The sequence below is a fragment of the Heterodontus francisci genome, chromosome 6 (assembly GCF_036365525.1).
Source record: "Heterodontus francisci isolate sHetFra1 chromosome 6, sHetFra1.hap1, whole genome shotgun sequence".
NCBI classification, from domain to species: Eukaryota; Metazoa; Chordata; class Chondrichthyes; order Heterodontiformes; family Heterodontidae; genus Heterodontus; species Heterodontus francisci.
The window spans coordinates 115317179-115342892 of record NC_090376.1 but is presented as its reverse complement, the minus strand read 5'-3'; the positions used below and the strand labels follow the sequence as shown (position 1 = coordinate 115342892).

Sequence of the window (25714 nt, the reverse complement as noted above, 5' to 3'; positions counted from 1 at the left end):
CCAAACTTGGAGGTGTGGCAAACAGTGAGGATGATACCAATCAACTACAACAGGATATAGATAGGCTAGCAGAATTGGCAGACAAGTGGCAGATGGAGCTTAATACCAACAAGTGTGAGGTGATGCATTTTGCCAAAATGTGATAGGGAGAGAGCTTGAAAGAATGTGCAGGAACAGCAGGATCAGGGGTTCATGTGCTTAGATCTTTGAAGATGACAGAAGATATTGAGAGTGTGATTAGCAAAGCACATGGGATCCTGGCCATCATAAATAGAGGCATTGACTACCACCTGATTTTGTGCAGCAGGAAATTCCTTCTTCTGAAGACTTGAACGCATGAGAAAGCAGCAGGGAGAAGAAGATCCCAAACAGTGTAGGTGCGAGAACACAGCCCTGTTTCACGCCACTCAGGATAGGGAAAGGGGTCTGATGAGGCAGAGCTATGCTGAATTGTACCTTTCATATAGTCATGGAATGAGGTGATGATACTTAGTAGCACTGGTGGGCATCCGATCTTTGCTAGTAGTCTGAAGAGACCACGTCTGCTGACTAGGTCAAAGGCTTTGATGAGATCAACGAAAGCAACGTAGAGGGGCATCTTTTGCTCGCGGCATTTCTCCTGTAGCTGGCGAAAGCCGCACTTTGCCTCAGGGTAGAAATGCTCAGCCAGCTTCTGGAGCCTGTTTAAAATGACTCGAGCGAGCGAAGACTTTCCACACTATGCTGAGCAGGGAGATTCCACGGTAGTTGTTGCAGTCACCGAAGTCACCCTTGTTCTTATAGAGGGTGATGATATTGGCATCGCGCATGTCCTGTGGTACTGCTCCCTCGTCGCAGCACAGGTAAAGCAGTTCATGGAGTGCTGATAGTATAGCAGGCTTGGCATTCTTTATGATTTCAGGGGTAATGCCTTCCTTTCCAGGGGCTTTTCCACTGGCTAGAGAATCAATGGAATCACTGAGTTCCGATTTTGTTGGCTGTTCATCCAGCTCATCCATGACTGGCAGAGACTGGGCTGCATTGAGGGCGGTCTCAGTGACAACATTTTCCCGGAGTACAGTTCTAGGTAGTGCTCCATCTGGCGGTCCATTTGCTTGCGTTAATCAGTGATTGTTTCCCCGATTAAGACTTGAGGGGGGGGGGCGATCTTCTTGATGGTTGGCCTAAAAATTCTCTTAATGCCATCATACATTCCTCTGATGTTTCCGGTGTCGGAGGCCTATGACTGCATAGATGTTGCCAATGACTATGGCCTGAAATTTAGGTTGCCGCCACCGTAAGAGGCAGCAGCCGTAAAGGATGGTGGCCCGCACACGCGGGCTTTACTCTGCGAAGCCACCTCAATATTAAACGTGGTGGCTCATTTACATGGCCGGGATAGACTGCCTGCCCCCACCCCACCCCCGGAAATGACGTGGAGGGGGCGGGTGCTCCACTCCCCAGTGCCACTGTGCAGGCGCCGTGCAATTTTTAAAGGGCTTCAAGCCCCTTATATTTAACTTAAATTTTTAAAGAAATATAAAGTTTAGATTTAATATAAAGAAATGTTTCTATCCCTTCTCCCACCCCACCCCCCCATAGCCATTTAGTTCATTCATTTCCTCTCACCATCCAACCTTGTGTTCCTGACCTTCCCCAACAAAGTTCATTAACTTTTACCTTCAACCCCTTCGCACCATCCCCTCCACCAACTACAATCGTTTTTCCCCCGCTCCACTCCCTCCTATACTGAAATACTTACCTGCTCGCCCCTCCCCACCAGTGTCCTGCATCGGATCTCTGAAGTCTCTGAAGTATCTGAAGGTGTGGGTGTGCCAGCTGACACCACGAATATGGCAACGGAACGGACGACGGGAGTAAGTAAATATTTCATTCATTTATTTGCTTTTTTAAAAAATATGGTAATGTTGGTCCCATCGCCGAGTGACCATGGGGGTGGTGCCGCCATGAGCCTTTGCCGCCGCCAATATGGGGCCGGGCCTTCCCAGCGCTGAGGCCCGTAGTGGGCCTGTCCTGGGACATTTTCCAGGCTCCCCCTCCACAACCCCCAACATGGGGGGGGGGGGGAGTGGGGGGAGTGGGGGGAGCCTGTGAAATTCGCCCCAGCTGGCAGAAACACTGTGTGCAAAGGCCAGACCTGTGTTGGTTAGTAGTTGTGAAACAGTCACCACACAGCGTGTGAAGGGATTTCTGTGTATCTCCGGTATTTACAGAATATTACACTGCATCTTAAATTGGCTCACTCACATTGGTCATACAGTTCATTTTGTCTCTATTTACTTATTTCTAGAAAACACCTGCTGGGATACAGTTCCGTGAATTACTCAGACATGCATGTAACATTCAACTGTGGGAGGAACTGGGTTTGAATCGAAAACAAATTACCTCAGACATCCAAAACTAATTTGATCTTAAGCTTCCTCTTGCAAAATTTATCAAAACACAATTCTCCATTTTCATTTATATCTTAACAACCTTATCTACTGGTAACAGACTTCCTGATGCCTCCTGCTACCAATTTCCCTCTCACTAGCTACTCCAACTTACGATCAAAGTTGTTATGTTTGCTTTCCTTTGTTCCCCTCAGATCCCTCCATCACTCTCCAAACTTTGATAACTGTGAAGAAACAGGCCTTTACTATGGGGTAGCTTTTTTTAAATTCATTCATGGGATGTGGGCGTCACTGGCTAGACCAGCATTTATTGCTCAACCCTGATTGCCCTTGAGAAGGTGGTGGCAAGCTGCCTTCTTGAACTGCTGCAGTCCATGTGGTGTAGGTACACCCACAGTGCTGTTAGGAAGGGAGTTCCAGGATTTTGACCCGGTGACAGTGAAGGAATAGCGATATAGTTCCAAGTCAGGATGGTGTGTGACTTGGAGGGGAACTTGCAGGTGGTGGTGTTCCCATGCATTTGCTGCCCCTGTCCTTCTAGTTGGTAGAGGTCGCGGGTTTGGAAGGTGCTGTCTAAGGAGCCTTGGTGCATTGCTGCAGTGCATCTTGTAGATGGTACACACTGCTGCCACTGAGCGTCAGTGGTGGAGGGAGTGAATGTTTGCGGATGGGGTGCCAATCAAGTGGGCTGCTTTGTCCTGGATGGTGTTGAGCTTCTTGAGTGTTGTTGGAGCTGCACCTATCGGCTGCACCTATTGGGGTGGCACAGTGGTTAGCACCGCAGCCTCACAGCTCCAGTGACCCGGGTTCAGTTATGGGTACTGCCTGTGCGGAGTTTGCAAGTTCTCCCTGTGACCACGTGGGTTTCTGCCGGGTGCTCCGGTTTCCTCCCGCAGCCAAAGACTTGCAGGTTGACAGGTAAGTTGGCCACTGTGAATTGCCCCTAGTGTCGGTAGGTGGTAGGAGAATGGAGGGAAGGTGGGGATATGGCAGGGAATATGGGATTAATGTAGGAGTAGTATAAATGGGTGGTTGTTGGTCGGCACAGATTCGGTGGGTATCTCTCTGTGTATCCAGGCAAGTGGAGAGTATTCCATTATACTCCTGACTTGTGCCTTGTAGATGGTGAACAGGCTTTGGGGAGTCAGGAGGTGAATTACTCACGGCAGGATTCCTCGCCTCTGACCTGCTCTTGTATCCACGGTATTTGTATGGCTACTCCAGTTCAGTTTCTGGTCAATGGTAACCTCTAGGGGATTCAGCGATGGTAATGCCATTGAATGTCAAGGGGAGATGGGTAGATTCTCTCTTGTTGGAGATGGTTACTGCCTGGCACTTGTGTGGTGCGAATTTTACAGCTGAGGTGAATAACATAGATGCATTTAAGGGAAGTTAGAGAAGTACATGAAGGAGAAAGAAATAGGAGAATACACAAATAGGGTTAGAGATGAAGTGCAGACATAAACATTGGCATAGATCATTTGGACTGAACTGCCCGTTTCTGTGCTGCAAATTCCATGTAATTATATAAAAAGTAGTCAAGCAGATGCACTAATTTCCTGGTTACAAGATTAGTTATTTTGGTAGGGATTCCTTAATGGTGCAGTGTTAATGTTAAATAATGTAACTTTTCTTTGAAGGAGCACATACAGGCATTATATGTGGCACCCAGTTAACTTTTAAATTAAGTCACAATGTAAGATACAGAACAAGTTTGTAGTGTTAGAAATAGGGTCTCAACATACTTCTTTCACATATTGAAAATCCATACATAATTACATATAATTGTGCAAAGATGTGTTGCAGTTCAGATGATTAGAGAGAATATAAAGAATGACAGAGAGTGACTAAAAGGTTAATCAGGTCTTGGCCAGGGGCTGCAAGAAGTACAGAATCTGTTACAAACTGTTGGATTGTTTGTGAACTATAGTAACCGGAGCTCTGAAACTGGCCTGTGCTGGTAAAAACCAGTTTGAACTAATTAATTTATGTGACAAGACAAAGGAGCGATCACAGGAATACAGCCTTATTTGGACACGGTATGATACCGGGGTCCTTGGGCCTGGGCCAATAAGGAGAAGATACGAACGAGGTGAGCAGGCCTAAGCCAACAGGAAAGAGACAGCACATTTTTGAAGAGATAAGAAAGAGAATAAGTATGGAGAATTTCGGGCATAGAGCCAGCGAGAAACTCCGAGACCAACCACCGCGGAAGTGGAAGACCCTGCGTGAGCAACGCGGCGACGACGTAAAAGAGAGAGAGAATGGAACGCCTGGCCACCGTTAGCTCTCCCCTTTTTCGGGTATTATCCTTTGTTTTCTGTGACTAGGTCAGGGAACGGTCAGAGGAATCTAGTGGGTGTGCGTATCGATTCTAGCTAGTTTTGTTATGAACTGTATAACCCAGTTTGAGTTGCATGCTTTTGTCTAACCAAGTGTATAAGCCTTATTCTTACATTGTACAACAATGTGAATAATGTAAATTGATAGTTAAAGAAAGGACTGAGTTTCCTCCTCTTTGTACTAAGCTATTAACTGTAGCCGGTGGATTAGGTGGAGGGTGGTTCTCCTGTAACCTGATATCCCAAACACCCAGCCCGAGCCTGAATTAAGAGGACTTAGTCCCACATGACGGCCAGGACCAAGTGGGTGAAGGGAATAAAGGGGCCAAGGGGGAGTTGACTCCGCGCTACGGTTTACACAGGAGAAAGAAATTAAGAGTATGAGAGGAAGCTAGCTAGAAATGTAAAAACAGATAGCAAGAGTTTCTATGGATATTTAAAAAGGAAAAGAGATAGTAAAATGAGTATTGGTCCTCTAGAGAGAGAGAATGGAGAGCTAATAGTAGATAATAAAGAACTGGTGGATGCAACAAATGTCTTCACTATATAGGATACAAAAAACATTCTGGCAATAGCTGTAAATCAGGAGGTGGAAGGGAGAGAGGAACTTGGTGAAATTACAATCACCAGGGAAGCGGTATTGACCAAATTGACGGAGCTGCGGGCTAACAAGTCCTCGGGTCCTAATGTGCTTCATCCTAGGTTCTTTAAAGAGGTGGCTAATGAGGTAGTAGATGAGTTGGTGTTAATTTATCAAAATTCGCTAGATTCTGAAAAGGTTCCATCAGACTGGAAAGTAGCAAATATAACCCCTCTGTTCAAGAAGTGGTGGGGGGCGGAGGGGGGGGGGGGGGGCGGGGCAGAAAAGAGGTAACTATAGGCCAGTTAGCTTGACGTCTGTTGTGGGGAAGGTGATAGAATTGATCATTAAGGACGCTATAGTTGGGCACTTAGAAAGACTCAAGGTAATCGGGAATAGACAGCATGGTTTTGTGAACGGGAAATCATGTTTAACCAATTTGTTGGAGTTGTCTGAAGGAGTGACATGTGCTGTGGATAAAGGGGAGCCCGTTGATGTACTGTACTGGGATTTCCAGAAGGAATTTGACAAGGTGCCATAAAAAAGGTTATTGTGCAAAGTAGGAGCTCATGGTGTAGGGGTAACATATTAGCATGGATAGAAGATTGACTGGCTGGCAGAAAACAGAGAGTATGCATAAATGGGTCCTTTTCTGATTGGCAGGATGTGACAAGTAGAGTCCCGCAGGTGTCTGTGCTGGGGCCTCAACTTTTTACAATTTATATCAATGACTTAGATGAGGGGAGCAATGGCATGGTAGCTAAATTTGCAGATGACACAAAGATTGGTAGGAAAGTATGTTGTGAAGAGGAAATAAGGAGGTTGCAGACCAATAAGGATAAATTGAGTGTGTGGGCAAAAGTCTGGCAGATGGAGTATAATGTGGGAAAATGTGAAGTTGTTCACTTTGGCAGGTAGAATGAAAAAGCAGAGTATTACTTAAACAGAGAACAACTGCAGAATTCCAAGGTGCAGAGGGATCTCGGTGTTCTAATGCATGAGTCACAAAACGTTAGTATGCAGGTACAGCAAGTAATAAAGAAGGCTAATGGAATGAATGCATTAATACGAGAGGAAATGAAAATAAAAGTAAGGATGCTATGCTTCAGTTATACAGAGCATTGATGAGACCACATCTCAAATACAGTGTGCAGTTTTGGTCTCCTTCTTTAAGGAAGGATGGAAATGTGTTCGAGGTTGTTCAGAGGAGGTTTACTAGATTGATACCTGGAATGAACAATTTGTCTTATGAGGAAAGGTTGGACAGACTGGGCTTGTTTTCACTGGAGTTTAGAAGTGTGCGTGGAGACTTGGCAAGGTGAATGCGGAAAGGATGTTTCCTCTTGTGGGTGAGTCCAGAACTTGGGGTGCACTGTTTTAAAATTAGGGGTCACCCTTTTAGGACAGAGATGAGGAAAATATTTTTCTCTCAGAGGGTTGTACGACTTTGGAACTCTCTGCCTTAGAAGGTGGTGGAGGCAGGGTCATTGAACAATTTTAAGAGGTAGACAGATTCTCATTAAGCAAGGGAGTCAAGGGTTATCGGAGTAGATGGGAGTGTGGAATTCGAAACAGGTCAGCCATGATCTTATTGAATGGAGGAGGGAGGGAGGTCGGTGGGTGGGTCACTGTGTGTCTGCCTGCTTGTGTGCGTCTGTCTGCCTATGTGCGTTTCTGATTATGTTCTGCCAGCAATGCAGAGAGTGCAAGCTTGTAGAGTAACACCAGGTGTTTGCAGGTCATACAAAAATCGGCTGTGTGGTTGACAGTGAGGAAGAAAGCTGTACACAGCAGGAAGATATCAATGGACTGGGTATGTGGGCTGAATAGTAGCAAATGGAATTCAATCTGGCTTCCAAATGATCCAATTAAGTGTCAAATACCTTTCAGTTAGAGACCAGGCCCACATATAAAACAAAAATAACAACATCCCAAAATGTGCTCTGTCATTGGGTTGCCTCTAAGCTTTATTCCAGGCTGATAAATCAAAACACAGCGACTGCAGCTGGCAAGGGTAAAAGTAGGCAACTGCTTTTTCCAATAAAAGGTTGATTTTTTTCCCCTTGGATTCAAAGACAAGCTTTTAACCCTCAAAGGTGATCCCACTCCAAGGGGGCAATTTTATGCTTTCCCCATGGTGGGTTTGGAGGTGGGGAGAGCATAAAATCAGGTGGGATGGTGGAGGGGGCATGTTCCTGCCACCTTCTCACCTCTCCCAAAATTTAGTCCTGTGAACCGCCTTCCAACTCCACTGTCAACTGAGGCCCTTAACTAGGCAATTAACCCCAATAAAGGGCCTGATCCTGCTGCCACTGCAATTCAGCCAAGCAGCAGGCAGCCCTGTTGTGACACAGGAAACATGCCATGAAAAACCATGCGGCCTGCTTACCCGCTCTGGTGGGGTGGTGGGGGCAGCGAAGGTGGGGGCAGCAGAGGTGGGGGGGGCACTCGTTAAAAGGCACTTTGTGCCTGAACAAGGGACGAGCATTGGGAAGGGGGGGGGGGGGTGCCACTGAGAGTCACCCCCTGCCCTTGCTGTCGACCCCTCTACACCACTCCTTCTCCATGACCCCCACCCTGTGAGATCCCTTCCGCCCTGATCTACCCGTGACCTGGCTCCAGCCCAGTGCCTTTCCTGCGCCTCCCGTAGTTACTCCTCCAGCAGCAGCCACCGCCTCCACGGTGGCACTACTCAGTGGAAGAGCTGCTGGCCTCTGATTGGTCGGTAGCTCTAAGAGGGCAGGACTTCCAGCAATGGCGTCCTTGATGTAGTAAAAGGTCTGCCACTGTCTACTTAAGTACCTAATTGGCACTAGATTCGGCAGGCCTTCTGGAGAAGACACGACACGGGGTTCTTGACATCGCTTTTTCCAGATGTTGAGACCCCCGTTGCTAACTTAAAATCCTGGCCCAACTTTCTTTAATGGCCGCTTCTTGCCCCAATGCAGACAATTCTAGCCCTGGCCACAGCAAGCTTTAGCAACTTTTTCATTTTATAGTGAGACTTTTAGAGACAATAATCCAGGAGAAAATTAACAGCCACATGGACTAATAAAAGAGAACCAGAATAGATCTGTTTAGAGCAAATATAGTGTTTGACTAACATGATTGAGTTTATTTCATGAGGTAACAGAGTGGCAATGCAATTGATGTTGTGGTTATGGGCTTTCAAAAGGCAATTGATAAAGTACCATATAATTCAAGCCCATGGAACAAAAAGGGCAGATTAGCAGTATGGATACAAAATTGGCTAAAGGAGAGAGAGAAAAGAAAAATATTTGTGGTGAATGTTTTAAGTTGCGCAGCCATGCAGCAACCTGAAAATTACCACACAAACCATGCATGAGGCAGTCCCTTTATGTGCACCTGCAGCCACGCAGTCCGAAATAATTGGAGGGGGGGAAAAAAACAGCAGCTTCCCCAGAGTTCAGTGCTAGGATCATGGCTGTTATTTAATAGACCTCAATGGCTTGGACTTGGGGGCGCAATTATAAAATTTGCAAATGACAAAACTTGGAAGCAAATAGTCAAGAAGATAGCAATAACTTCAAGAAGACACGGACAGATGAGTGGAATGGGTGGAATATGAAATTCAATGCAGAAAAGTGTAAGGTGATACATTTTGGTAAGGAGAATAAGAGACCATACAACGAAATCTTTAAAATTAAAAGTGCAAGAACAGAGAGATCGGGGAAGTGAGGATGTTTGAACACAAATCTTTGAAGGTGACATCCTGGGCTTTATAAATATTGGCAGAGTGTGCAAAAGCCAGGAAGTTCTGCTAAACTTACGTAAGTACTAGTTCATTAAAATAAAAGCAAAATACTGCAGATGCTGGAAATCTGAAATAAAAACAAGAAATGCTGGAACCACTCAGCAGGTCTGGCAGCATCGGTGGAAAGAGAAGCAGAGTTAACGTTTCGGGTCAGTGACCCTTCATCGGAACGGGTTCGAACGGTTCTCAGTTTACAGCCGATCAGACAATAATCTGCCTTCCTGTTTTTGCTACCAAAGTGGATAACCTCACATTTATCCACATTATACTGCATCTGCCATGCATTCGCTCACTCACTTAACTTGTCCAAATCACCCTGAAGCCTCTCTGCATCCTCCTCACAACTCACCCTCCCACCCAGTTTTGTGTCATCTGCAAATCTGGAGATATTACATTTAGTTCCCTCATCTAAATCATTAATATATATTGTGAATAGCTGGGGTCCTAGCAACGATCCCTGCAGTACACCACTAGTCACTGCCTGCCATTCGGAAAAAGATCCATTTATCCCTACTCTTTGTTTCCTGTCTGCCAACCAATTTTCTATTCATCGCGATACACTACCCCCAATCCCATGTGCTTTAATTTTACATGCTAATCTCTTAGGTGGGACTTTGTCTAAAGCCTTCTGAAAGTCCAAATAAACCACATCCACTGGCTGTCCCTCATTAACTCTACTAGTTACATCCTCGAAGAATTCTAGTAGATTTGTCAAGCATGATTTCCCTTTCGTAAATCCATGCTGACTCTGTCTGATTCTACCACTGTTCTCCAAGTGCTCTGCTATAAAATCTTTGATAATGGACTCTCCCCACTACCGACATCAAGCTGACTGGTCTAGAATTCCCTCTTTTCTCTCTACCTCCCTTTTTAAATCGTGGCGTTACATTAGCTACTCTCCAATCTGTAGGAACTGTTCCAGAGTCTACAGAATCTTGGAAGATGACCACCAATGCATCCACCATTTCTAGGGCCACTTCCTTAAGTACTCTGGGATGCAGACCATCAGGCCCTGGGGATTTATCGGCCTTCAATCCCATTAATTCCCCCAACACCATTTCTCTACTCATACTGATTTCCTTCAGTTCCTCTCTCTCACTAACCCCTGTGTTCCCCAACATTTCTGGTATGATATTTGTGTCCTCCTTTGTGAAGACAGAACCAAAGTGTGCATGTGGCTGGTTAGCCATTTCTTTGTTCCCCATAATAAATTCCCCTGTTTCTGACTGTAAGGGACCTACAATTGTCTTCACTAATCTTTTTCTCTTCACATACCTATAGAAAGCTTTATAGAATCCACTATTTCTAGGGCCACTTCCTTAATTACTCCGGGATGCATACCATCAGGCTTCAATCCCATCAATTTCCCCATCATCATTTCTCTACTAATACTGATTTTCTTCAGTTTCTCTCTTTCAACAAGCCCTGTGTTCCCCAACATTTCTGGTATGTTATTTGTGTCCTCCTTTGTGAAAACAGAACCAAAGTATGCATTTAGTTGGTCAGCCATTTCTTTGTTCCCCATAATCATGTCGCGTTTGCAGACGTCTTTAAAGCGGAGACATGGACGGCCGGTGGGTCTGGTACCAGTGATGAGCTCGCTGTTCAATGTGTCCTTGGGGATCCTGCCATCTTCCATGTGGCTCACATGGCCAAGCCATCTCAGTAGGGTGTATATGCTGGGAATGTTGGCCGCCTCGAGGACTTCGGTGTTGGAGATACGGTCCTGCCACCTGATGCCAAGGATTCTCCGGAGGCAGCGAAGATGGAATGAATTGAGACGTCGCTCTTGGCTGACATACGTTGTCCAGGCCTCGCTGCCATAGAGCAAGGTACTGAGGACACAGGCTTGATACACTCGGACTTTTGTGTTCTGTGTCAGTGCGCCATTATCCCACACTCTCTGGGCAATCTGGACATAGCAGAGGAAGCCTTTCCCATGCGCTTGCTTAATTCTGCATCGAGAGACAGTTACTGGTGATAGTTGAGCCTAGGTAGGTGAACTCTTGAACCACTTCCAGAGTGTGGTCGCCGATATTGATGGATGGGGCATTTCTGACGTCCTGTCCCATGATGTTCGTTTTCTTGAGGCTGATGGTTAGGCCAAATTCATTGCAGGCAACCGCAAACCTGTCGATGAGTCTCTGCAGACACTCTTCAGTGTGAGATGTTAATGCAGCATCATCAGCAAAGAGGAGTTCCCTGATGAGGACTTTCCGTACTTTGGTCTTCGCTTTTAGACGGGCAAGGTTGAACAACCTGCCACCTGATCGTGTGTGGAGGAAAATTCCTTCTTCTGAAGATTTGAACGCATGTGAGAGCAGCAGGGAGAAGAAGATCCCAAACAGCGTAGGTGCGAGAACACAGCCCTGTTTCACGCCACTCAGGATTGGAAAGGGGTCTGATGAGGCGCCACTATGCGTAATTGTGCCTTTCATATCGTCATGGAATGAGGTGATGATACTTAGTAGCTTTGGAGGATATCTGATCTTTTCTAGTAGTCTGAAGAGACCACGTCTGCTGACGAGGTCAAAGGCTTTGGTGAGATCAATGAAAGCAACGTAGAGGGGCATCTGTTGTTCACAGCATTTTTCCTGTAGCTGGCGAAGGGAGAACAGCATGTCAATGGTGGATCTCTTTGCTCGAAAGCCACACTGTGCCTCAGGGTAGATACACTCAGCCAGCTTCTGGAGCCTATTTAAGGCGACATGTGCGAAGACTTTCCCCACTATGCTGAGCAGGGAGATTCCACGGTAGTTGTTGCAGTCACCATGGTCACCCTTGTTCTGATAGAGGGTGATGATATTGGCATTGCGCATGTCCTGTGGTACTGCACCCTCGTCCCAGCACAGGCAAAGCAGTTTGTGCAGTGCTGAAAGTATAGCAGGCTTGGCACTCTTGATGATTTCAGGGGTAATGCCATCCTTCCCAGGGGCTTTTCCGCTGGCTAGAGAATCAGTGGCATCACGGAGTTCAGATTTTGTTGGCTGTACGTCCAGCTCATCCATGACTGGCAGAGACTGGGCTACATTGAGGGCGGTCTCAATGTCAACATTCTCCCTGGAGTATAGTTCTAGGTAGTGTTCCACCCAGCGGTCCATTTGCCTGCGTTGGTCAGTGATCGTGTCCCCTGATTTAGACCTGAGGGAGGCGATCTTCTTGATGGTTGGCGCAAAAGCTCTCTTAATGCCATCATACATTCCTCTGATATTTCCGGTGTCTGAGGCCAGCTGAATATGACTGCATAGGTGTTGCCAGTAGTCATTTGCACAGCGCCTGGCTGTCTTTGTGCCGCGCTTCTGGCAGCTTTAAGTGCTACAGATGTTAACTCGATGGGGGCTTTCTTGTAGTTCAACAGTGCAATGCGCTTCGCGGCTATGACAGGTTCCAGTTCTTCAATGTGAGATTGAAACCAGTCTGCCTTCCGCTTCACATGATTGCCATAGGTGGTCATTGCTGAGTCATAGTTGGCGTCTCTGATGTGGGCCCACTTGGTCCCTGCATCCCCTGTGGGAGTGTTTTGGAGGGCTTTTTCAAGTGAATTTAGAAACTTATGTAACAGCTGTGGATGAGAAATTCTGCTCGTGTTGATGCGCGACTGGCCCTTCTGCTTGAAGTGATGCAGCTTCTTTGGTTTGAGGCTAACCTTGCTGCACACCAGGGAGTGGTCAGTGTCACAGTCCGCACTGTGGAAGCTGCGTGTGATTTGAACGCTGTTTAGAGAGGCTCACCTTGCGACGATGAGGTCCAGCTGGTGCCAACGACATGATCTTGGGTGCCTCCCAGAAACCTGGTGACAGGGTTTAGTGTGAAAGAATGAGTTGGTGATGTAAAGGTTATGATAGGTACACAACTCAAGCAGTCTCTGTCCATTCTCATTCATCCTTCCAATGCCAAAGCGCCCAAGGCAGGAGGGCCATGAGTCATGGTCGGCCCCAACCCTGGCGTTAAAGTCCCCCAGCAGGAACAGGTGTTCGGTATTGGGGATGCTACAAATGATATTATGGAGTTCCTTGTCGAACAGTTCTTTAGCTTCAGGTGGGGAGCAGAGTGTTGGAGCATAGATGCTGAGCAGGTGTACTAGACCAGAGGCGGTGAACAGTCGGATGGACAGTATGCGTTCCGAGCCATTTGAGGATGGCTCTATCATGCTGAGCAAAGAGTTTCTGATGGCGAAGCCCACTCCGTGCTGTCTTGGTTCCTCAGGATCCCAACCCTGCCAGAAGAAGGTGTAGTCTTGCCATTTATACTAATCCTATATTAATCCCATATTCCCGACCACATCCCTACCTTCCCTCAATTCTCCTACCACCTAACTACACTAGGATCAATTTACAATGGCCAATTTATCTATCAACCTGCAAGTCTTTGACTGTGGCAGAAAACTGGAGCACCCAGCAGAAACCCACGCAGTCACAGGGAGAACTTGCAATCTCCGCACAGTCAGTACCCAGAACCGAACCCGGGTTGCTGAAGCTGTGAGACTGCGGTGCTAACCACTGCGCCGCCCTAAAATCTTAAAAAGATAAAAATATATGTCTTTACTAGACATGACAATAACTTTATATACTCTCTCTTGCATGACATGGTGGCACACAATAGAAGGGAGCAGAGCAGAACCGGCGGGAAATAAGGACAGTTGCATCTCCTAAACCCAGTGGAGGAGAATACGCTCAGGATGACAGCGCAGTCTGCAAGGAAGCCCATAGCATCTGGTGTTATCGAGCACATAGTGTTCTCCTCAATTTTCCTCCCTTATGCCCCTTCTCAACTCTCAACCCTGCTACCTGGCATGATGAGCAAGCTGATGATTGCATGACCATGGGTCTTTTGCTTCCATTTCACTTCCCTCACACCAATTAATTTCCTTCTTTCAAACACCCGAAAACTGCCACTCACCTCGCCATGACAGCCCAAGCTGGGAGAGCGAGCGCAACATCACAGCGCTAATGAAGAGGCCCCATCACTCGATCAGACACTCGTAGCCACCAGGTCAGATAATGGCACTGCATGTACTTGGGAAACTGGTATATAGTTAGAATCAGCACGTGGTGAGTCATCCAGGCCTAAGTGTGCTGCAGCCAGGCCAGGAGGAAAAGGATGTTTGCCAGTTCACCAGAGGGCAAGATCACAGATGAGTTCTGCTGCAGGGGGCTCAGCGGAGGACCTCAAAGGGCAGCATACAGGAAAGCGCTGATGGGCATGCACACCAAGATGCTGGATGCATTAGCTGGCCTGCCATACAGCCTCCTGTCACTGTCGAGGTGCATGGAGGAGTCCGACTTCATGTTGGCAAAGGGCATCACAGAGAGCTTGCCCTGTTTCCTCTGCCTGTCATGCTGCAGACCCAGAAGCACTGCAGCTGCTAACCCCATACCTGTTGCAACCTGTGTGTGGACAGTCACCTACTCCTCTGTCATCTGTGAGAATGCAGTAACACTCTCTGGCAAATCCAGGAACTCACTACAACACCTCCAAAAACACTCCAGCGTACTTCCAGCCACTTTACAATAGCAGAACTTCTTACCTTTCCTAAAATTTGGGTGCCAAGCCCTTTAAGAAACACTAGTGCAAAGCCCATGTTGCAGTTTGACACATTGTTTGAAAAGTGAAGTATGAATTAGTTGCCTGGACTGGCATGCTTCAAATTAAGTATCCAGACATCACACCTGCTGGTTAGGCTATGTGGCGTCAGGATAGCATTCCTTCATAGCCTTCCAGCGCTTGCTGGGAAAGCAAGTACCCTTAAGAGGGTGTGCACACATTCTGGGCAGGAATCGGCTAGCACAGCACACCCCAACAAAACAGCACAAGGCCTCCATATCAGTCTAGTTTAATGGATAATGGAGGAGAGACCAGATTACGAGAGTTTCATTATATTATTTGACAAGATGAATGGATTTTTAAGGTTGATCTAAGCCCAGATCCTCAAGCAATGTACATCCTCCCCGCAGCTTTCACATTTCATCTACTCCCCTCAAAGTACAAGCTCTTGTGTTGGGAAAGGGGACCTAACAATCCAAGTACGGAATGTGCGAGGAGAGGGAGAATGCAAGCAGTGAGCAGAGAATTAGAATGGGACATGCGAGAGGGGAGGTTGAATAGTGGGAGAACTGCACTGGGCCATGTGAGAGAAGAAGTCTGATGTGACCAGTTGGAGAGAAGTGGATTGGGACATGTGAAGAGTAGAATGGAGCCAGTGAGAGGGGAGGTACATTGGAACTTGTGAGAGACCAAGTATAACGTGTCCTGTTAGAATAGATGTGGGATGGGACCAGTGAAAGATGGTGGTGGAACTTTCCAGGAGAGGGAGAATGGGACTCATGGGAGATCAATATTCCCTCTAAGGTGCGATATACCACACATTGAAATAAACAGGCCACTCACAACTTCATGAAAGTTCAGTGACCTTTATACTATAAGCTGCCCATGGACAAAAAAGTAACGCACAGGAGTTTGTACCCTGTCTAGTACTAAGAAAATTTAGAGGCAGCATTACTTTTTGGATGGTAATAACCCCAAATTGAACTTTTCTTTTACAGGAATGAAGTAGCGTCCATGCCCCATAGGAAATATATAGATGCAGGAAGAATGTGGTAGATGCAGGAAGGATGTTCCTGATGGTGGGGGAGTCCAGAACCAGGGATCATAGTCTGAGGATATGGGGTAAACCTTTCAGGACTGAGATGAGGAGAAATTTCTTCACCCAGAGAGTGGTCAGCCTGTGGAACTCGCTACCACAGAAAGCAGTTGAGGCCAAAACATTGTATGTTTTCCAGGAGGAGTTAGATATAACTCTTGGGTCTAAAGGGATCAAAGTGTATGGGGCGAAAGCAGAACAGGCTACTGAGTTGGATGATCAGCCATGATCATAATGAATGGTGCAGCAAGCTCAAAGGGCCGAATGGCCTACTCCCGCTCCTATTTTCTATGTTTCTATGTATAGAATGGTCAACAATTATAAAGTAATTGAATGGTTAAAGAACCTAAACAGAAACAAGGGCAGCTGTGATAATTGACCAGGAACTACTTGTAATAGATGATGTATTTTGGAGTCTTGACATAAATAGGCTAACCTCTCAGAAAGCCCATACAGAGAAATACTGCAACGAGGAGAGCACTGCAAACTCTCACAGACCGACAAAGTTGCAAATATGCAGGTGCATTCAAGCCTGGACCATGACTGTGTAGCATAACTGGGTTTTGCCAAATAAATGAAAGGCAAAAAAATTCAAAGTAGTGGAAATGTGAATCAAAATATGAAAACTGAATGGTTTCCTTTGTTGTTCACTATGCCCCCGAATATAAATAGGTACATGCGTGGCACTAAGCTATTTATTACAAGGAACTTACCACTTACTACAGAACCAATTCTGTCAAAATCCTCAGTTAACCTTCAGGTTGTAATGTTACAAATTAAAACAATAACAATGCATTTTCACGATTAAAGCTCACTCCTAGAACACCTGCATTTGTTCAGGTAAACATACATCAAATCAGAGATCTTGGTTTTTTTTAGATTAGAGATACAGCACTGAAACAGGCCCTTCGACCCACCGAGTCTGTGCCGAACATCAACCACCCATTTTATACTAATCCTACACTAATCCCATATTCCCAACAAACATCCCCACCTGTCCCTATATTTCCCTACCACCTACCTATACTAGTGACAATTTATAATGGCCAATTTACCTATCAACCTGCAAATCTTTTGGCTTGTGGGAGGAAACCGGAGCACCCGGAGAAAACCCACGCAGACACAGGGAGAACTTGCAAACTCCACACAGGCAGTTCCTGGAATCGAACCCGGGTCCCTGGCTTTGAGGAGTCAGGAGGTGAGGTAGTTGCCACAGAATTCCCAGCCTCTGGCCTTCTCTTGTAGCCACAGTATGTATATGGCTGGAAAAGTTAAGTTTCTGGTCAATGGTAATCCCAGCACGTTGATGCTGAGGGATTCAGCGATGATAATGTCATTAAATGTCAAGAAGATGGTTAGATTCACTCTTGTTCAAGATGATCACTGCCTGGCACTTGTGTGGAGCGAATGTTACTTGCCACTTATCACCCAGGCCTGAATATTGCACAGGTCTTGCAGCATACAGGCAATGACTGCTTCAGTATTTGAGTCATCGCATATGGTATTGAACACTGTACAATCATCAGCAAACATCCCCATTTCTGACCTGGTGATAGATGGATGGTTGTTGATGCAGCAGCTGAAGATGTTTGGACCTAGAGCAATAGGGCCTGATGAGCTCCTGCAGCAATGTCCTGGGGTAAAGATGATTGGCCTCCAGCAATCACAACCACCTTCCTTTGTGCTAGGAATCGCTCCAACCAGTGGACTGTTTCCCCGATTCCCAATCACTTCAATTTTGCTAGGGCTCTTGATGCCACATTCAGTCAAATGCTGCTTTGATGTCACACCTCAGCTCTGGAATTCAGTTCTTTTGTCCATTTTTGGACCAAGGCTGTAATGAGGTCTGGAACCAAGTGATCCTGGTGGAACCAATCTGAGACTTGGTGAGCAGGTTATTGCTGATTAAGTGCCACTTGATAGCGCTGTCAGTGACACCTTCCATCACTTTGCCGATGATTGAGAATAGACTGATGGGGCGGTAATTGGTGGATTGGATTTATCTTGCTTTTTGTGGGCAGGACATACCTGGGCAATTTTCCACATTGCTGGGCAGATGCCAGTGTTGTAGCTGCACTGGAATAGCTTGCCAAGTGGCGAGGCTAGTTTTTGGAGCACAAGTCTTCAGTACTACAACCAGGATGTTGACAGGGCCCATAGCCTTTCCTGTATCTAGTGCTTTCAGTGCTTCTTGATATCACATGAGGTGAATTGAATTGGTTGAAGACTGGCATCTGTGATGCTGGGGACCTCAGGAGGAGGCCACTCAGTATCCACTCGGAAATCCACTCGGCACTCCTGGCTGAAGATGGTTTCAAATGTTTCAGCCATGTCTTTTGCACCAACATGCTGGGCTCCCCCATCATTTCTGGTTAATTTTTAATTGTCCACCACCATTCATGACTGGATGTGACAGGACTGCAGAGCTTTGATCTGATCCGTTGGTTGTGGAATCGTTTAGCACAATCGCATGCTGCTTCCACTGTTTAGCCTGCATGCGGCCTTTTCACCAGGTTAGCACCTCATTTTTAGGTACGTCTGGTGCTGCTCCGGTATGCTCTCCTGCAATCCTCATTGAATCAGGGTTGATGCCCTGGCCTAATTTTAACATTAGAGTGAGGGATATGCCAGGCCGTGAGGTTACAGATTGTGGTTGAATACAGTTCGGTTGCTGCTGGTGGCCCAGATAAAATCACAAACAATAGGACCAGGAATAGGCCATTCGGCACCTCAAGCCAGCGCCGCCATTCAATAAGCTCATGTCTGATCGGATTGCAGCCTTAATTCCACTTTCCTTCCTGCCCCCTTAACCTTTGACTCCCTTATATTCCCACTTTTGAGCTGCTAGAACTGCTGAGTCTATCCCATTTAGCACAGCGGTATTGACAGACAACATAATGGAGAATGTCCTCAGTGTGAAGATAGAACTTTGACTCCTCAAGGACTGTGCATGGTCACTTCTACCAATACCGTTATGGACAGATAAATTGGTAAGGGCAAGTTCAATAGGCTTTTCCCTCTTCTTGGTTCTTTCACCACCTGTTGCAGGCCCAGTCAGGCTGGCATGCCCTTGAAGACTCTGCCATCTGTCAGTGGTGCTACCCTGCCACTCTTGGTGATCGACATTGATGTACCAGAGTACGTTCTGTGCTCCTGCTACCTTCAAGTGGTGTTCAACATGGAGAAACACTGATTCATCAGTTGAGAGAGGACAGGAGGTGGCAACCAGCAGGATGTTTCCTTGTCCATGTTTGACCTGATACCATGAGACTTCAAGGGGTCCAGAGACAATGTTGAGGAGTCCCAGGGCCACTCCTGACTGCATATCACTGTGCTGCCACAGTCTGGTGAGTCTGTTCTGCCAGTGGGACAGGACATACCCAGGGATGGTGCTGAAAGAGTCTGGGACATTGGCTGTAAGTCATTCTCACCAAATCATAACTATGTCAGGCTGTTGCTTGACTAGTCTGTGGGACAGCTCTCCCAATTTTGGCATAAGTCCCCAGATGTTAGTGAGAAAGACTTTGCAGGGTCAACTGGGCAGTATGTGCCTTTGTTGCTTCTCGTGCCTGGGTCGATGCTGGGTGGTCCGTCTGATTTTATTCTTTTTAGACTTCTCTGTAGCGATTTGATACAACTAGGAAATTAAGATGGGCAGGTGGTTGATGTGTCAGTGGGGGAGCACTTTGGGACCAGTGACCATAACTCTATTAGCTTCAAGATAGTTATGGAAAAGGATAGGACTCGTCCTCAGGTTGAAGTCCTAAATTGGGGGAAGGCTAATTTCGATGGCATCAGACAGGAACTCTCAAAAGTTGAATGGGAGAGGCTGTTTACAGGTAAAGGGACGTCTGGCAAGTGGGAGGCTTTTAAAAGTGAGATAGGAAGAGTTCAGGGCTGGCATGTTCCTGTCAGATGGAAGGGGAAGGCTGGCAAGTTTAGGGAACCTTGGTTGACGAGGGATATTGAGGGTCTGGTCAGGACAAAGAAGGAGGCATATGTCAGGTATAGGCAGCTAGGATCGAGCGAGTCCCTCGAGGGGATGCAGGACTACACTTAAGAAGGAAATTAGCAGGGAGAAAAGGGGCCATGAGATTTCCCTGGCAGATAAAATAAAGGAGAATCCTAAAAGATTCTCTAAGTATATTAAGAGTAAAAGGGTAGCTAGGGAGAGAGTAGGTCCCCTTAAGGATCAGTGTGGCAATCTCTGTGTGGAGCCACAGGAAATGGGCGAGGTCTTAAATGAATATTTCTCGTCCGTCTTTGCCTTGGAGAAGGTCATGGAAGCTAGTGAGTTCAAGGGAGGGAACACCAATATCATGGAGCACATCAACATTACAAAGGAGGAGATGTTGGAGGTATTGAAGCACATTGAGGTGGATAAATCCCCAGGGCCTGACCAGGTGTATCCTAGGATGCTATGGGAAACAAGGGAGGAGATTGCTGAGGCCCTGGCAGAGATTTTTGTATCATTGTTAGCCACGGGTGAGGTACCGGAAGACTAAAGGATAGCTAATGTTGTGCCTTTATTTAAGAAGGGCAGCAGGGATAAGCCAGGGAACTGCAGACCAGTGAGCCTTACATCAGTGGTGAGAAAGTTATTGGAAGGGATTCTGAGACAGGATTATATGCATCTGGAAAAACAAAGTCTGATTATGGATAGTCAGCATGGCTTTGTGCGTGGGAAATCATATCTCACAAATTTGATTGAGTTTTTCGATGAGGTGACTAAGAGGATTGACGAGGGCAGGGCGATGTACGTTGTCTACATGGACTTTAGCAAGGCCTTTGACAAGGTTCCACATGGCAGGCTGGTCCAGAAGGTTCAACACATGGGATCCAGGGTTAGCGAGCAAATTGGATACAAAATTGGCTTGGTGACAGGAGGCAGAGGGTGGTAGTGGAGGGTTGTTGTTCACATTGGAGGCTGGTGACCAGTGGTGTGCCGCAGGGATCGGTGCTGGGCCCTCTGTTGTTCATCATATATATTAATGACTTGAATGTGAATGTAAGGGGCATGATTAGTAAGTTTGCAGATGACACCAAAATTGGTGGTAGAGTGGACAGTGAAGAAGGTTGTCTAAGGTTACAACAGGATATAGATCAACTGGGGAAGTGGGCAAGGGAGTGGCAAATGGAATTTAATGTCGACAAGTGTGAAGTGATGCATTTTGGGGAGTTAAACCAGGGCAGGACATATACAGTGAATGGCAGGGCCCTGGGGGGGTGTTGTTGAGCAGAGAGACCTTGGGGTGCAAGTATATAGTTCCCTCAAAGTGGCAACACAGGTAGACAGGGTGGTGAAGAAGGCGTATGGCATGCTTGCCTTCATCGGCCGAGGCACTGAGTACAAGAGTTGGGACGTCATGTTACAGTTGTACATAACGTTGGTTAGACCGCACTTGGAGTACTGCGTGCAGTTCTGGTCACCGCACTACAGGAAAGACGTGATTAAGCTAGAGAGGGTGCAGAAAAGATTCACAAGGATGTTGCCTGGTTTGGAGGGCTTGAGTTATAAAGAGAGATTGGATAGGCTGGGTCTGTTTTCCCTTGAGTGAAGGAGGCTGAGAGGGGACATGATAGAGGTATATAAAATGATGAGAGGCACAGATAGGGTAGATAGCCAGAGTCTGTTTCCCACAGTAGGGGTGACTAAAACTAGAGGGCATAGATTTAAGGTGAAAGGGAGGAGGTTTAAAGGGGATCAAAGGGGTAAATTTTTAACACAAAGAATAGTGGGTAGCTGGAATGAGCTGCCTGAGGAGGTGGTGGAGGCAGGAACAGTAGCGACATTTAAGAGGCATCTGGACAGGTACTTGAATGAGTAAGGCATACAGGGATATGGAATTAATGCAGGCAGGCGGGATTAGTATCGATGGGCATTATGGTCGGCATGGACGCGGTGGGCCGAAGGGCCTGTTTCTATGCTGTACGACTCGATGACTCTATAACGAATAGGCCGTTTCAGAGGGCAGTTAGGAGTCAACCACATTGCTATGGGTCTGGAGTCACATGTAGGCCAAACCAGGTACAGACAGCAGATTTCTTTCCCTGAAGGACATTAGTGAACTAGATGGGGTTTTCCAACAATCCAGTAGCTTCACGGTCACCATTAAGGTGTCTAACTTTTCTTTTATATTCCAGATTTATTAATTAATACACTATTTACACAATTACTTTAGTCAACAAATGTTTAGTCGACAATTTCTTTTGTTAAATGAACAACCCTGACGCATCGATTTCCAGGCCTCCAAAAATAAGAAAGGCTTGCATTTCTCCAGCACCTTTCACAACTGCAGGACATCCCAAAGTGCTTTGCAGTCAATGAATTACTTTTGAAGTTTACTCATTCTTTTAACATAGACAATTTGTGATCAGCAAGGTCCCACAAACAGCAATTTGACATGCAAATAAATGTTAACCTGCTGTTGGGTAACTTGGAAATAATATGTAAATCTGGCATTTTGAGTAAGCGATTGAGCGAGTTGACCTGCTTTGCATAAAATAAACCGTTTTAAAACAGCAGCCCTATTCTTAGCAGGAGGTAGACAGAGAGCTGTCATGGTTCATACTGCCCGAAAAACATTACTGTGGATGAAGTCGGCAAAACTAATTATGCCCGTTTTTAAATGTGATTCTTTTCTTGACTTTCTGCTCAAATTCTTTTGATTATCACCAAACACAAAATCTGCCACCAACCCGCAAAACCGGCAAGCGTTTTAAACGTTTTTTTTAAATTTTGCTTTAAAAAGTTAATTGATATATTTAAGAGTGGCAACTACAGGCAATTTTACTACTCCCAAATGGGTATATCATAAAGCATAATATTTCCTAATTAGTGTCAATCCACTATCCGTGAGTAACCCAATATTAAAAATACACAGAACCGTCTCCTATTTATATTGCGGTAGTCAATTTCTCTAAATTAAAAATAATATTCTAAAACTTTTAAAACATTTTTATTAGCATCTTTGAATGCAGAAGAACCATTTTTCTCGACTCCTCGTGGGCTTGCAAACGAGCACAATTAGTGGAAACTCGTAATGGTGATTAATTCACCTGTTTTCGAACAGACCATGTTCTGAATGCAATGTTTTGTTTAAAATTTGTACAAAAGGATTAACTAGAGTGCGCTTAAAATTCTGCAAACCTGTATTTTTATTTTATTTATTTAGAGATACAGCACTGAAACAGGCCCTTCGGCCCAACGAGTCTGTGCTGACCAACAACCACCCATTTATACTAACCCTACAGTAATCCCATATTCCCTACCACCTACCTACACTACAGGCAATTTACAATAGTCAATTCACCTATCACCTGCAAGTCTTTGGCTGTGGGAGGAAACCGGAGCACCCAGCAAAAACCTACGCGGTCACAGGGAGAATTTGCAAACTCTGCAAACCCAGAATCGAACCCGGGTTCCTGGAGCTGAGAGGCTGCGGTGCTAACCACTGCATGCCGAGTTGAGATAAACAACATTAAAAACGAGCACAAGCAGAAACTCTGGGGCTTTTTTCCCTTTGTTCAAATAGATTTTGGGATATCTTACTGTTTTTGATCATAATCAATACCGTTCCTCTTAGATTTCCCTCATGCTGACGGGGAAACCATATCTCGACTTAGAATTCCTCCCTCCCCGAGGATTATTTTCGGTTTCCAGGCTTTTAATCCTCAAACTTATTAGTTGTTTGGTTTATTTATTTATTTAGAGATACAGCACTGAAACAGGCCCTTCAGCCATCAACCACCCATTTATACTAATCCTACATTAATCCCATATTCTTACCACATCCCCACCTTCCCTCAATTCTCCTACCTACACTAGGGGCAAATTATAATAGCCAATTTGGCTATCAACATGGAAGTCTTTGGCTGTGGGAGGAAACCCACAGTCACAGGGCGAACTTGCAAACTCCACACAGTACCCAAAACTGAACCCTGGTTGCTGGAGCTGTGAGGCTGCGGTGCGCCACAGTTTACAAAATTGGTTCACTTCAACTCTCGCTTGTTTTTAAGCCTAAGCCGCTACAATTAATACCATGGACCGTTCATCCACTCGTTTCTCGATAAAGGAACAGATACAACATCAGATAACATCCTGCTCGCTGTGCACCCCGACCCACACCCAGCTCCCGCTGCCCGCCATTCCAACCGGCCTCCCGTAACTCACCACTCCGACCCAGCCTCCGGTTGTCCGGAGCCCGACCTGGCCCACTTGCACCGATCAGCCCAGCTCCCTGACCTACCTCCTGCCGCCGAGCCGAAGCCCACCATGAACAGCATCAGGCTGCGGAGTCCTCCAGTGCAGAGATCCGGCATTTTACATTGTCTCGTCCGCCAAGCACCTATGTGCTGCGCGATCCTCAGCAACAATTAATCCAGCCGCATAAATTCTAAATACAGGTTTAGACAAATTGCAGAGGAAACAAGGAATTCATCAATATTATTCTCATGTTGCTTTTAAAATGTGTCTCAAATATCAGAGGTTTGATGTGCAAACTGCTGATAGCGCTCCGAGCAATGATCAGACAGTCTGAGCAGCACAATCCAGAGATAGTGAAGGAGAGAGGAGAAGAGAAGGGAGGGGGGGAAAGAGAAGGGGAAGGGGGGGAAAGAGAAGGGAAGGGGGGGGAAAGAGAAGGGGAAGGGGGGGGAAAGAGAAGGGGAAGGGGGGGAAAGAGAGGGGGGTGCGGGGGAAAAGAGAAGGGGGGTGTGCGGGGGAAAAAGAGAAGGGGGGGGTGCGGGGGAAAAAGAGAAGGGGGGGGGTGCGGGGGAAAAAGAGAAGGGGGGTGCGGGGGAAAAAGAGAAGGGGGGTGCGGGGAAAAAGAGAAGGGGGGTGCGGGGGAAAAAGAGAAGGGGGGGTGCGGGGGAAAAAGAGAAGGGGGGGAAAAGAGAAGGGGGAGGAAAAGAGAAGGGGGGAAAGAGAAGGGGGGAAAAAGAGAAGGGGGGAAAGAGAAGGGGGGGAAAAGAGAAGGGGGGAAAGGGGGGGAAAAGAGGGGGGAGAGAAGGGGGGGTGCGGGGGGAAAAAGAGAGGGGGGAAAGAGAAGGGGGGGTGGGGGGAAAAAGAGAGGGGGGGAAAGAGAAGGGGGGGTGGGGGGAAAGAGAAGGGGGGTGGGGGGGGAAAGAGAAGGGGGGGTGGGGGGAAAAAGAGAAGGGGAGGGAAAGAGAAGGGGGGGTGGGGGGAAAAAGAGAAGGGGAGGAAAGAGAAGGGGGTGGGGGGGAAAAAGAGAAGGGGAGGAAAGAGAAGGGTGGGGGGGGGAAGAGAAGGGTGGGGGGGGAAAGAGAAGGGTGGGGGGGGAAAGAGAAGGGTGGGGGGGAAAAGAGAAGGGGGAGGAAAAGAGAAGGGGGGGGGAAAGAGAAGGGGGGGGAAGAGAAGGGGGGGAAAGAGAAGGGGGGGTGGGGGGGAAAGAGAAGGGGGGTGGGGAAAGAGAAGGGGGGTGGGGAAAAGAGAAGGGGGGTGGGGAAAGAGAAGGGGAGGGGGGAAAAGAGAAGGGGGGGTGGGGAAAAGAGAAGGGGGGGTGGGGAAAAGAGAAGGGGGGTGGGGGAAGAGAAGGGGGGGTGGGGAAAAGAGAAGGGGGGTGGGGAAAAGAGAAGGGGGGGAAAGAGAAGGGGAGGGGGGAAAGAGAAGGGGGGGGAAAGAGAAGGGGGGTGGGGAAAAGAGAAGGGGAGGGAAAGAGAGGGGAGGGGGGGAAAGAGAAGGGGGTGGGGGGAAAAAGAGAAGGGGGTGGGGGGGAAAATGAGAAGGGGGGGAAGAGAAGGGGGGTGGGGGGGAAAGAGAAGGGGAGGGGGGGAAGAGAAGGGGGGGGAAGAGAAGGGGGGTGGGAAAAGAGAAGGGGGGAAAGAGAAGGGGTAGGGGGGGGAAAGAGAAGGGGAGGGGGGAAGAGAAGGGGGTGGGGGGAAAAGAGAAGGGGGTGGGGGGGAAAAAGAGAAGGGGGGGAAGAGAAGGGGGGGTGGGGGGGAAAGAGAAGGGGGTGGGGGGGA

General features: G+C 47.1%; 1 protein-coding gene across 8 annotated transcripts in view; it reads right to left on the bottom strand.

Annotated features, from left to right (window-relative positions):
* LOC137371482 (nectin-1-like) overlaps nt 1-24281 on the bottom strand; it is a 250457-nt gene extending 226176 nt beyond the window's left edge. For 6 of the 8 annotated variants that reach the window (XR_010975229.1, XM_068034145.1, XM_068034146.1 and 3 more), the window contains exon 1: nt 23980-24281. Coding sequence is in view for 5 of the 8 variants with exons in the window: in XM_068034145.1 (XP_067890246.1) it covers nt 23980-24052 (73 nt within the window). In the remaining 3 variants the exon portion in view is untranslated. The remainder of the gene's footprint in view (nt 1-23979) is intronic. The other 2 variants (XR_010975231.1, XR_010975230.1) reach the window with 2 other exon arrangements.
* Between the last annotated feature and the right edge of the window lie 1433 nt (nt 24282-25714).